This window comes from Ochotona curzoniae, unplaced genomic scaffold (assembly GCF_017591425.1).
Source record: "Ochotona curzoniae isolate NIBS_2020 unplaced genomic scaffold, NIBS_Ocur_1.0 contig_430, whole genome shotgun sequence".
NCBI lineage: Eukaryota > Metazoa > Chordata > Mammalia > Lagomorpha > Ochotonidae > Ochotona > Ochotona curzoniae.
The window spans coordinates 20,815,432-20,826,652 of record NW_024466219.1 but is presented as its reverse complement, the minus strand read 5'-3'; the positions used below and the strand labels follow the sequence as shown (position 1 = coordinate 20,826,652).

General features: G+C 54.7%; 1 protein-coding gene across 2 annotated transcripts; it reads left to right on the top strand.

Annotated features, from left to right (window-relative positions):
* Window positions 1–225: 225 nt before the first annotated feature.
* BATF3 (basic leucine zipper ATF-like transcription factor 3) lies at window positions 226–10,758 on the top strand. Of its 2 annotated transcripts, none has more exons than XM_040985299.1 (3): window positions 226–305; window positions 2,724–2,828; window positions 10,322–10,758. In XM_040985299.1, the coding sequence occupies exons 1-3, from the start codon at window positions 228–230 to the stop codon at window positions 10,505–10,507; spliced, it is 369 nt and encodes a 122-aa protein (XP_040841233.1). In that variant the 5' UTR covers window positions 226–227; the 3' UTR covers window positions 10,508–10,758. The 2 variants fall into 2 exon arrangements, with proteins under 2 accessions (XP_040841233.1, XP_040841234.1); XM_040985300.1 differs by having other exon boundaries at window positions 228–305; window positions 2,712–2,828.
* Window positions 10,759–11,221: the final 463 nt, after the last annotated feature.

Here is an 11,221-nt window from a genome sequence, read left to right as displayed (position 1 = left end):
GGTGGGGCGGACTTGGGGACGGGAAGGACGGCGGACCGCGACCGGGCGGGCGGCGGGGAGCCCCGGCGGAGGCGCGGCGCCAGGAGAGCGGGAAGCGCGCGGGGGCGGGGCGCAGGCCGACAGCAGGTGCGGGCGAGGCGATGCGGGCGGCCGGAGCGCGCGCCTAGGCCGAGCCCCCGGGCTAGGGCGCCGCGGGCTGGGGCGGACCGGCGGGCCGAGCGCCCGGCATGTCTCAGGGGCTCCCGGCCGCCGGCGGCGTCCTGCAGAGGAGCGTCGCGGCGCCGGGGCACCAGCAGCAGCCGCAGGTAGTGGGCGAGAGGCTCCCGGAGGGCCTAGGGGGCGTGTGTGCCGGGGTGGGAGGTGCCGGGGCCGTGGCCGCCGGGGCGCGCGGGTGGAGGGCGCTGTCGGAGCCGGAGATGGGAGGCTTCTGGGGGCAAGGGCGCGATGGTCCCGGGGTCCTAGTGTGCTCCTCGGCCGTTCCGGGGAGGGCTCCGCGTCCCTTGGGAGGGGAGAGGCCGGAGGGCGCGGACGTCCGTCGGGGCTGAGCAGCCCGCGCTCCCCGACACGTGGGGTCCCCGCGGCCGAGAGAGCCGTCAGCCACCGCCCGCGCGTGTGGCCCTTCTTGGAGAGGGCATCGAGCCCGAAAGGGCGGCTCGTCCCCAGCAGCTCCCAATACCCACCCTCCTGTGGCGGCCGCTGGAATGGGGAACGCGGTACGGATCTGCCTCGGGGTGTGGGGCACTGGCGGGTTGCGGGTGGGGGAGGGGAGACTCCTCCCCCGGCGCTGGTGGAACCCCTCCCCGCCTTCCCGTCACTCTTCCGCGCGATCCCCAGGGGCATGTATCGTCGTGCACCCAGACAACTGGGAGCAGCTTGCAGGCAGGCATGGCCGCTCCGAATTTTCGAGCCCAGTTTGTGGGGAAGAGCCCGGGCCGCCTCCTTGCGCTCCCTCCCACCTTGGTGTTCTGGCACGCCGTGGTCTCCAGAGATGGTAGAGGGTCCTCAAATCCGAGTCTGGGGCTGGCTTTGCTGCACAGGCAGAACAACCTTGGCGATTTGATAGATAAATGTGTAATTACTTATTTATTCTCCGAGCCTCGGTTTCCCCTTTTGTGAAACCCTTGTCTTTAACACCGTATTCCTGGGAGTTTTGCAAAGACTAATGAGCTGTGGTTAGTAATGTGTGAATAGTTCAAAACTGTGCTCACCTGTTTTACTTGGTCAGGTATGTCTGCCTTGGTGGGACCTGCCTTGTTGATAGGTCCTGGGGTCAGCTCCCCTGGGGCATGATTTATTGAAAAGCCCTGTGGAGGATTCCATTAAACAGCAACCTCAATAAAGGCAAATCAGTAGGGCACGTGGGGTAACGGGGGTTGCTTCAGGACCCAGGCACCTGAGGGCAGCCCCCAGTGTGTGGCTGTTAGCTGCGCAGTTGCCACCACACAGCATGTAGTCCACACTGAGAGAATGAGTGAATCACACACGTAGGCGAGGAAGCTGAAAACTGGGAGAATTTCAGTGCCTGACTCAAGGCCACGTGAGAGTAAGAGAAAGCTGGGACGTGTGTGATTCTGAAGCCACGGGGCCGGTGAGCACAGCACGCGTGGCTCTGAGGGTGTGCTGGGTGTATTTAGCTGGGCTTCTTGGCATCTCTGGAAGATTCCATTGTTCTACCTGTCTGTTCCTGCAAGCCTTGACCCTGCGCTACTTCTGTCGTTGCGTAAGTTATTCTTCTCCTTTTTATCTTTCGAGTATGCTGGCCCTTCTTTACCTACAGGCATAGGATACCTGTCTTCCTTATTTGGAACATAAGATCAGATAAGGCAATAACTTAGCATATCCAGTATTCTCTGTGGTTTACTTTCCATGAATAATTAAATAGCTTTCTCTGTGTGTGTAGCCCCACTAATCTCTTAGTTTTTACACTCTTCAGAAGAAGTCTTTGTCGCCCCCCCCACCGTGGTCTCTCAGGGTTCTGGAAAGCCACATTTCGCCTAACTGGAGGAAGCATTTTTGCGTGGCAGGTGCATTATTCTATCCACCTGGTTCATGGTACCCATTGAAGGATTTGTCTAAGTTCGGCTCAATGTCATGTGTGGCCAAGAGCTTTCAAGCCACATCATAGATTTGCTTTGTGATTTCCTCTGACCTCTGAGGCAAAATGTCAGCTGTGCATCACTGAAAGGAGCACACTGCCAGGGTGAGCCAGGGCACCTGGTGGGAAGGCAACGTTCTGTGTGTGCAGTTAGCTCTGAGGGCAAGCGTGGTTTGCAGCCACTGGCGCCAGAACCTCTTGCTTGCATGCAGCAAGCTCCACATGGCTGTGCCCCTGGCTGTCCAGGTTGCACAGCGACAGCTCTGACACCACAGCTCTTCCAGGCACACGCCCTGTGGGGTGGAGGTTTACGAACGATGGTTTGGAGACGAACCGACCTGAGTTCCACTTCCCACTCACTCACTCTACCTGCAGCAAGTTCCCTAACCTGTCTGAGTTTCTTATTCCTCATCTTTCAAGCAGTGGTCACACACCACATTGCTCAGCGGAGAGGACAGGGCCCCAGGGAGTGCTCCTCCACCCGGAGCCCACTGAGGCAGCCACAGGCACTGCTACGGCAACAGACACTCCCCCTGCAGCTCTGAGCAGGCGGAGAGCAGGGAGCCGCGGGGTGAGGGCCCTCAAGTGCACCCCTCACAGAATGTTCCCCTCTTCCCCGCACCCCCAGAGCCCTGAGGATGATGACAGGAAGGTACGAAGGAGAGAGAAAAACCGAGTTGCTGCTCAGAGAAGTCGGAAGAAGCAGACCCAGAAGGCTGACAAACTCCACGAGGTGAGACTGCATAGGGGGTGGAGCTCCGGGGAGCCCCGGGGGTGGAGCCCACTGGGCCCTTGCAGGGTCACTGCCACCCCCCCCCCACGTCCACCCCTGTGCAGGGTGGTGCACTGGCCTGGTGCTGCTGTGTTTTCCCATGCTTTACTCACAATTGCCTACATTTCTTCCTCATCTGCTGGGTGTTTAGCATATGCGAATTTCTTTTTCTTTCCAAAGGTGTATTTATTTGACAAGCAGAGTGACAGAGAGTTGAAGGAAAGAGAGGTACAGTGGTCCCAGCACTCGGGCCATCCTCGGCTGCTTTCCCAGGCACGGTGGCAGGGAGCTGAACAGGAAGTGGAGCAGCTGAGACTAGAACTGGCACCCACATGGGATGCTGGCAGTGCTTTGCCTGCTATGCCAAAGCAGTGGCCTTGTCTGTTTTCCTTAAATGGCAGTGTTGACTAGAAATTCCAACTCTGCCCCTTTTTCTTCTCACCCTGGAGGTTCCAACTGCTAACTTGTTCTGTCATCACTTCTACACTAGTGACTCGAGGCAGGACCCTGTCCTGGGCCCCACCACCGGGCACCTTGATGTGGCTCCACGTGGCTCTGTACTAGCCTCCTGAGGGGCGCCACTCTCACAGCGCAGGTTTCCTCTATACACTGTGTGTGCTTCATCACCAGTGGAGCTAACCATCTTTTTCATCGCTCAGAGCTAGAATCTGCATTGTATCCTAAGCTAGTCTGCTTTCTCCCGCCCTTATGCACAAACCCACATCATCCCACGGTGAGGACATGCGGCTGGCTCTGCATCCCGGCCTGGCCTCAAAAGCACCCAAGGAGCTCTCCAGGAGATAGCGAAAGGTTTCAGTTTATCTCTCTGCTGCCACACTGTCTGGCCGTAGCTTGTCTCAGCAAAGCCAGGTCGGGGTGCTGACTGCACAGTGTGGCAAGGGCAGCTTTTGGAAACTAGAATCAAGCAGAGAACTCAAAACATGTTTAGAATGCTCTGCAAGCAGAACCCCTCTGAGATATTTTAGATCTAGTTCTCCCCTCTGGCCCAAAGTGAGTGTTGCAATAAAGGGAGTCATGTGGGCTTTTTGGTTTTCCAGTGCATATGAAAGCTGTGCTTACACTGTCCTGTAGTCTATCAAGTGTGAGTGGCGTCATCTGTAAGAAAACAATGTCCATAGCCTAAAGAGAAATGTTTTATTGCTAAAAACTGTCAGATTATCAGATCAACAGAAAACCAGTACTGATAGGCGTGGTCCAAGCAGAGTTGCCATAAGTCTTGAGTCTGTAGAAAGCAAATCATCTGTGAGATGCATTAAGACAAGGTTTGCCTGTCTTACTTTGCTCCAGGGGGAGGTGACTCACTAATACAAATTCACAGCATGGCATTTACTATAAATAACAGCTGTTTTCCTGGAAGGAAGCTGGGCCCTGGAAAGAGGCTGTAGGCCAGGGCCAAGGAAGGCCCTTAGCAGTTCGGGATGTTTCTACAGAACTGTAGTGTCCATTGCTGCTTCCCCACCCCATTCCATCCCCCATCTCCCGACTCCTGAAGCAATTGTGGTTGCAGCTTCATGCTGCCAGATGACCCCCGGAAGGGACTTGGGGCTCCTAGGCTGTGCATTCCTGTGTTCAATCTGTGAGTGCCCAGAAGAAGCTTGTAGTCCAAGCCTGTGCAGCATCAGTTCTGAGCGGTTATGTGGAAGAAGTGACCAAGGTCACTTCTAGGACAAGATCAGGTAGGTCTATTCCATAAATCGTGATGACGTGTTACTGTGGGCAGGGTTGTTGTGTCCCTGTCCTTGCAAAGCATGGGATTCCCAAGGACTGAGTGTCAGGTTCCTAGCTGCTGCTGTAACAGACTCTCACAAAGGTGGGCGCTTCAAGCGACTCCCATTTGCCACCTTACATTTTGGCAATGAGACAGCTGTAGTGGTCTCGGGGGCCTGAACTCAGCAGGCTGGTAGGACTGTGTCCCCTCTGGAACCTCTGGAGAGGACCCCACTCCCTGTCTTTTCCACTTTCTGGAGCCTTCCATGTTGCTAGGCTGATGGTCCCTTTCCAACTTCAAAGTTGGTAGTGACCGGCCTGGTCTTTCTCCTGCTGCATTTCCCTGACTCCATTCTCATCATCATGTCTTCTTTGACTCTCAGATCATTCTTTGACTTCTAAAGTCCCTAGTGGTTCCAGGGCCTGCCCAAAACAGTCCAGGGTTATGTTTCCATTGGATGCTGCTTCATGCTTTCACATCTTCAGGTGGTGAAGGTAATACCTGAGTGTCCCCAGGTTCCAAGTTAGGATGTAGAGACTTTCAAAGGGCCATTACTGTGCCTACTAGAGGAGATAATACAAATACCCACAGAACCTTACTAAACTGTCAGAAAAGATTCTGAGATGAAGTTCTGGGTCTTGCTCACCTTTCATCATCATCAGATTGTATAACCCAATGACCCACCAGATATCTAGAAACTTAGGGGTGGTGCTGTATACACTCTTGCCAGATCCCTCCTAGGAGTGTAGGGTGGAGGGCCCTTTTGGAGGGTTCTTAGACTCTTCTCCTGCCCCTTGGCCATGTTGCATGAGAGTAACACCCACTGATCTTTCTAGAAAGGAGTAGAGCCATCTGGACCATAGACTACCCAAGGTAGAACACTGCCTCCTCCTGTTCCTCTTGGGCTGGCCAGGACTGAGTTAGAATTACGCAAGGCCAAGTGTGGTTGAGAAGCAGCATCAAGCAGGACCAGACAGGGGCCCCATCTGCGTCAGACCCTCAAACTGTTGTTCCTACCTTGCTCTCACTAGCTACCCATAGATGTCACTGGTCACAAGAGAATCTGAGGGAGCAAACAGCTGATGTAGGACCAAGGAAGGACACCCCAAACCTTATGCAGAGCAGAAGGATGCCATCTCTGGGGTGACAGGCATGCCGGATATGTTGCCCCACCACCCACCCCAGCCTTCTCCTGGGAAGCGGTCATTGATGTGGGCACCTGTGTTCTGCATGGCCATTCATGGAGTGATATGGCATCATGTGATTAAAGATGCACATTTTAGGTGGGTGTCTGGCTCAGAGATGATAGAAAGAAGACTTTGACTCGTCCTCAGTGGGCTGAGTCAAATTTGGCCAGCTGCTGAAGGGCATGGCCCAAAGTCCCCTGGGAACCCTGGAGCACCCGGGCCATGTTGAGGATAGGGAAAGTAAAAAGTTGGACACCAGGCATGGAGACCTTCCCCTGAAGCCAGGATGAGGGCAGTGCCTTGGCCTCCCCAGCCAAGGGGTCTGGGAAACAGCTGGTGCCCACCTCTGCCTGCTGCAGCAGCCTGTGCAAAGGGCTTTAACCATGCATCCCTCTGTCCTGTGCTAAGGGATGTTCACAGATCACCACGGAGTAGCCAGGCTCTTTACTTGCCTGTCTAGGACAGCAGAAAATAGAACACTGAAGACAAGATGTGCTTCAGGTGCCCGTCCCCCACCCCCTTGACCTGTCACTCACCTCACTCTCATGCCCATGTTACCTCCAGCACCCAGAGAAAAATCTCCTTATGCTGCCACTCTTGTGAGTCCCTCGGTCACCACGCTGCCCTCTCAGTTCCCTTTCTCCAGGTCCTGAGGACTGGGCACCAAGGCAGGAGCTCTGTGGAGGGGCAATCAGGAAGCGGCCTGCACAGGCCGCACAGAGGGCAGAGGGCAGTGGCCACGCTCAGCCCTCAGTGAGGGTGCCGCTGCTGCAGCGGGGAGAGCACTTGCTAACCTGCACTGTGGGTTTTCAAGTCATCCCCGCACTGATCCTATCTTTCTCTTCCTTGCTGGATGGTGGGTGCTTGCCTAAGAGCCCCAGTTAGCAACCCGAGTGAACAGTTAGGGTCTCTAAGACCAGCTGAAAGGTGGCCCAGAAGTGGGTCAGCCTGTGTCTGCCAGACACCCAAAGAAAGAACTGAGAAAGAAGTGAGTCAGAAACGGAAGGCCACGGTGCCATCTCCAAGAGCCCTGAATGTCACAAAGCCAGCAGATGACTCGGGCAACGTAATTGTGGTGTGCATTGCCAGCACGTTCTCAGAGCCTGCACGGAGGACACTTCAGGCTGTCCCCTCCTGGGTTTGGAAACTGACTGTGACGGTGATGGGTACAGTCCTTGCTGGTGACACAGTCTTTCTGCTGGGAAGTGCCTCAGCGTGAGGCTTGGGAATAGGCTGGCTGGGAAACCCTGAGCGCCGGCAGCCCCTGGCTTCTGGTAACCACCAAGGGGAAATTTGGGTCCAGACCTGGCCAATAGAAAGCAGAATTGTGAAGCTGCTTGACTGTTGACCTTGAAGTCGGGGGTTGGAGCCCATGGCTGAGTGACCCTAGAAGTCATTGCACCCCTCAGAACTACAGCTTTGCAGCTTGCCCAGTGGGATATATCTGGGGTGTGTATGTGTGTGTGTGTGTGTGTGTGTGTATTCATTCCTCCAGTGGCCTTTCTCCCCCTTGTCCCCCACTCAGTTATCGTATTGGTTCTCTGATACCCACACAGCTTCTGTACCTATAGGGCAAAGTCTCCCACCCCAGAGTTACGCTGCATCCCGATTGCCTCAAGACAACTTCCCTATTCCACCTGTGTTCCCCCATCAGCCTCTCCTTGTCCTGAAAAGAGCTTCTCATCTTCAATGCTACTGACATGGGGTCACTGTCTTTTTTGACACCCCAGGTGCACTAAAACCTCTTTTCCTGGCTGTCTCTAGATGCTGCCTTGTGTCCTCCTGTGTTCTCTTCTGGGGACTGCCAAAATGCCCCCAGTTGAGAGCTTCTGTCTCAGGCAGCTGAATTTCTGAGGCGGAAATGGGATCTGCAGTGATTTTACCATCATTGATGATTTGGTCTTGGCTTTGCAACCATGACTTGTTGGATTCCCTGGGTGTTGGGGCGGGTCAGGGGCCTCAGTCCCAGCTGCAGCCAAGAACTCAAAACTGGAGAGCACTGGCGCTGGACTCCTCGCCTCTTGGGAACAGTGCACTTCCTGTCTGTTGCTTGTGAATTTTTGCCTGAGATCCAGTCATTTCTTCCCAGTGAGAAGTGGCGTCACCTTCTGTCCCCTGTACCTCCACCCTCTGGGGTCCTCGGGGCCCTTCCCTCCTCCCTTTCCAATGCCTCCTTTTGTTTCCGAAGAGAAGGTCTCCCCTGCAGGGTATGCCCTTGTCCTCTGTCTGCTTGGGCAGAGTCCCTCTGGATGTGTGTGAGTGTGGCTTAGATTGCAGGAGAAAGTCCAGGAGGAGAGGGCAGATGTGGGCATAGCTGGGCGGCCTGTGAGGAGTGGCTCTGGAGATTGACCTAGTAGGGGTGTGGGGAGCATGATGGACACTTAGGTCCTAGGGATCCTTGTGGTTGCCAGAGTTGGAGCTCAGCCATGCAGAGATCCCCAAACCCCAAATGCAGAAAGTCTGTTGGGGATGTTCTGCCCACATAACGAGCTTCCAGTGCTCTGTAGTTTGGCTCACCATTACCTTTTTGGCATCACTCGTGTGTTGTCTGCTTGGAGGTGAAGGGCATTGACATGCACAGAGTGTGTGTTTACGTGTGTGTGTAATGCACACACTACAGTCCCTCCAGCCTTGCCGTCACAACCTCCAGCTCCACCCTCCCTCCCAGACCCTCCTCTTTGCCCAGGGAGAGCTTGTTGCTGGGTTTGTAAACCAAACTCCAACCCCTGGACTAGTGCTCATCGGAGGCCACAGGGAGCACCAGGAGTTGGGTGTGGGCAGCCAGGAGGTGGGCTGAAGGCAGAAGTGGCCCAGTGCATTGTAAAGGCACACTGATGCAGCACAGCCTGCTGCCTCAGACTTGGCTCCTGGTACCCCTCCTCCCCTGAAAGGAGCCTGCCCTGCCGTGGGGAAGAGGCAAAGGATGGTTCAGAGGAATTCTGCATGTAGCATGCTGGGGCCCTATGTCAGGAAATGCATACTGTGGATGGGACAGCCACGCCTGGCTGTGTGAATCCACCTGGAAGGAAAGGAAAAGACTTCAGCCCAGAGAAGGTCTCTACTGGCAGGATGCGGCATCTGGCTGTGTGTCACAAAACTTAGTAACATCTGGGATGAAGACGGAGTAGACAACTTAAAACTGGGAGCTCACACATCCATGCATGGTGCAGTTAAAGGTTTAAAGTTTTGCTCCTCCAGAAGATGCCCAAAGGACCAGAGTGAAGTACAGTGGGGAACAGGTGTCAAGGCCTGTCCTTGGGCTCCAGAGCACCCATCACCGTCCAAGGACTGTTACAGCTGTGTAGAGGAAGCTTGTCCTGTATAAGCTCAAGGTGGATGCCCAAGGGCTTGGGTCTGGCAAGGGGCGCCCACAGGCACACACTTTTCTGCATGGTGCCCAGAATTGCACATTGCATTCTGGGAGTGACATTTGCTCAGAGATTCTTGCAGCTTGGAGCATAAGGGCTGGGTCCCCTGGGGGCCGAGGGAGAGACTAGCTGTCCTGACCCAAGGGGCACCAAGGCTCCGCAATGTTGGGCTCAGGAGAACATCTAAGGGGAAGTGGTGTGGGGCTGTCTCCTTACGTTTGAAGAACTGTGATATGGGAAAAGGTATCAGCTGTACTCATACAAGGGGTCTTGTGTCTGCCAAGGGCTATTTGGATAATTGTAACATCATTCATGGGCCACATGAAATGATTAGTTTCAAAATTAGCCCACTATAGTTTTATTGGATTTTTGCATACTACCTGAGGTTGCCTTGGCAGGGCCAGACCAGGTAATTTTGCGGGCCCTGAATGGGCCACAGGCTGGATGCTCTCCACTCCTGAATGTTCTCCAGCACTAAATGCAATAGGTGGGTTTGCAGGATTTGAGGTCTGTACCAAGAGGCAATTTCTGATGGAGTGGCTCAGAAATGGGTAGCTCCATTTTGTGAAGGTGGGCATCCTCAGTGCAAGTTGGATGTCTGAGCAGGAATTACATACAGAACGGTCTCTGTGTGGGTTGAGCTAAGGGGCCTCCCTGATACCTCTGTAAGCCTGGGTGGTGTTGAAATTTACCAGATGAATGCTGGAGCAAAACCCACAGCAATAGGTGTTTGCATTCACTCATCTGAGCAATTCTCTAAGATTTATTATATTCCATTGACCATCCTGGGTGCTTGGGGTGTAGCCATGAACAGCAGCAAAGACCTTCAGAAAGTGAAAGGGGTGTGAGGAAACTTTACATTGTCAGGGAAATGGCCTTGGTGTGGAGCAACACAGGGGTACACATTAGTCAAAACTCACTGTACACTCAAACTATACACACTCAATTTTATGTATGTTGGCCCTCGATAAAGTTGATTCAAAAAACAAAGTCAAGTTCCCAGGATCTGTTTATCCTGGGAGACGCGGGAGGGGTGGGGGAGGACCCCAGTTATGGGCAGTCCCCCCACCTCAGTCGCCCCCTGCAGGAGGTGATCTTGCCCTGTTGGTTGGAGTGCTGCCCGGAGGATGTGGTTCCTGAATCCGTCTGCCCGCTCTCTGTGTCCCCCAGGAATACGAGTGCCTGGAGCAGGAGAATGCCCTGCTGCGGCGGGAGATCGGGAAGCTGACCGAGGAGCTGAGGCACCTGAGCGAGGCGCTGAAGGCGCACGAGAAGATGTGCCCACTGCTGCTGTGCCCCGTGAACTTTGTGCCCATGCCCCGGCCTGACGCTGTGGCTGGCTGCCTGCCACCCTGAAGGCCCAAGACCGAGGCTGGGGCCTCTTCTTCCCCCAGAGGAAGCACATCTGGCCGCATCTGCATGTGGGGGACCAGAGGGTGGACCAGGTGCGTTGCAGTCTGTCTGCAGCCCCGCTCAGGACATACTCCTAGGAACCTGACTCAGCCCTGGGAGGAGACACTGCAAAAGACTGCCCACAGCAGTCACTTCCCATCATCCCCTTTGGCAGCTACTGGGTTCTGCCATCATGCAGAATCCTTTCCTCTGGAATTTGCAGAATAAACATGGTTCTTGCCTCTTTGTTTCCCAAGTTCTTTGAAATTGAAAGGTGCACTGGTCCTGTCTGTTGAGTTGCTGTGGGGCTCCTGGGCTGATGGGGAAGGCAGTGTGCATGCGTATAGGCCAAGGGGGCATCTGTGTTGATCCTGGGTCTTTACCAGTGTTTGACACAATAGTGCGTGCGATGCCAGATGGGCCCCACTCCTGTTGGTCATATGCTGCTCTGAGAAGGTCCTGGTTCCCCTAGGTGCTCTCTGTCAGGGCCATTCCCATTCCTTATGTGGCTCAGAGAGCTACAGACAAGCGAAAGCTATACCCTTCATTAAACCAGCAAGTGTTTGTGTACGTGAGAAGAGGAAGTATGTCTTTCCCAGGGAAGGCAGAACCAAGCCCAGGTAAAGGCAACCCCAGCCAGGGATATGCTTTGGGGAGGCATACCACACTCTCCTCCAA

Coding starts and splice junctions, on each gene's coding strand:
- BATF3 (XM_040985300.1), top strand. CDS start 228: ATGTCTCAGGGGCTCCCGGCCGCCGGCGGCGTCCTGCAGAGGAGCGTC. Junction 306..2,711: donor GGCACCAGCAGCAGCCGCAG/GTAGTGGGCGAG, acceptor TTCCCCTCTTCC/CCGCACCCCCAGAGCCCTGA. Junction 2,829..10,321: donor AGGCTGACAAACTCCACGAG/GTGAGACTGCAT, acceptor TGTGTCCCCCAG/GAATACGAGTGCCTGGAGCA.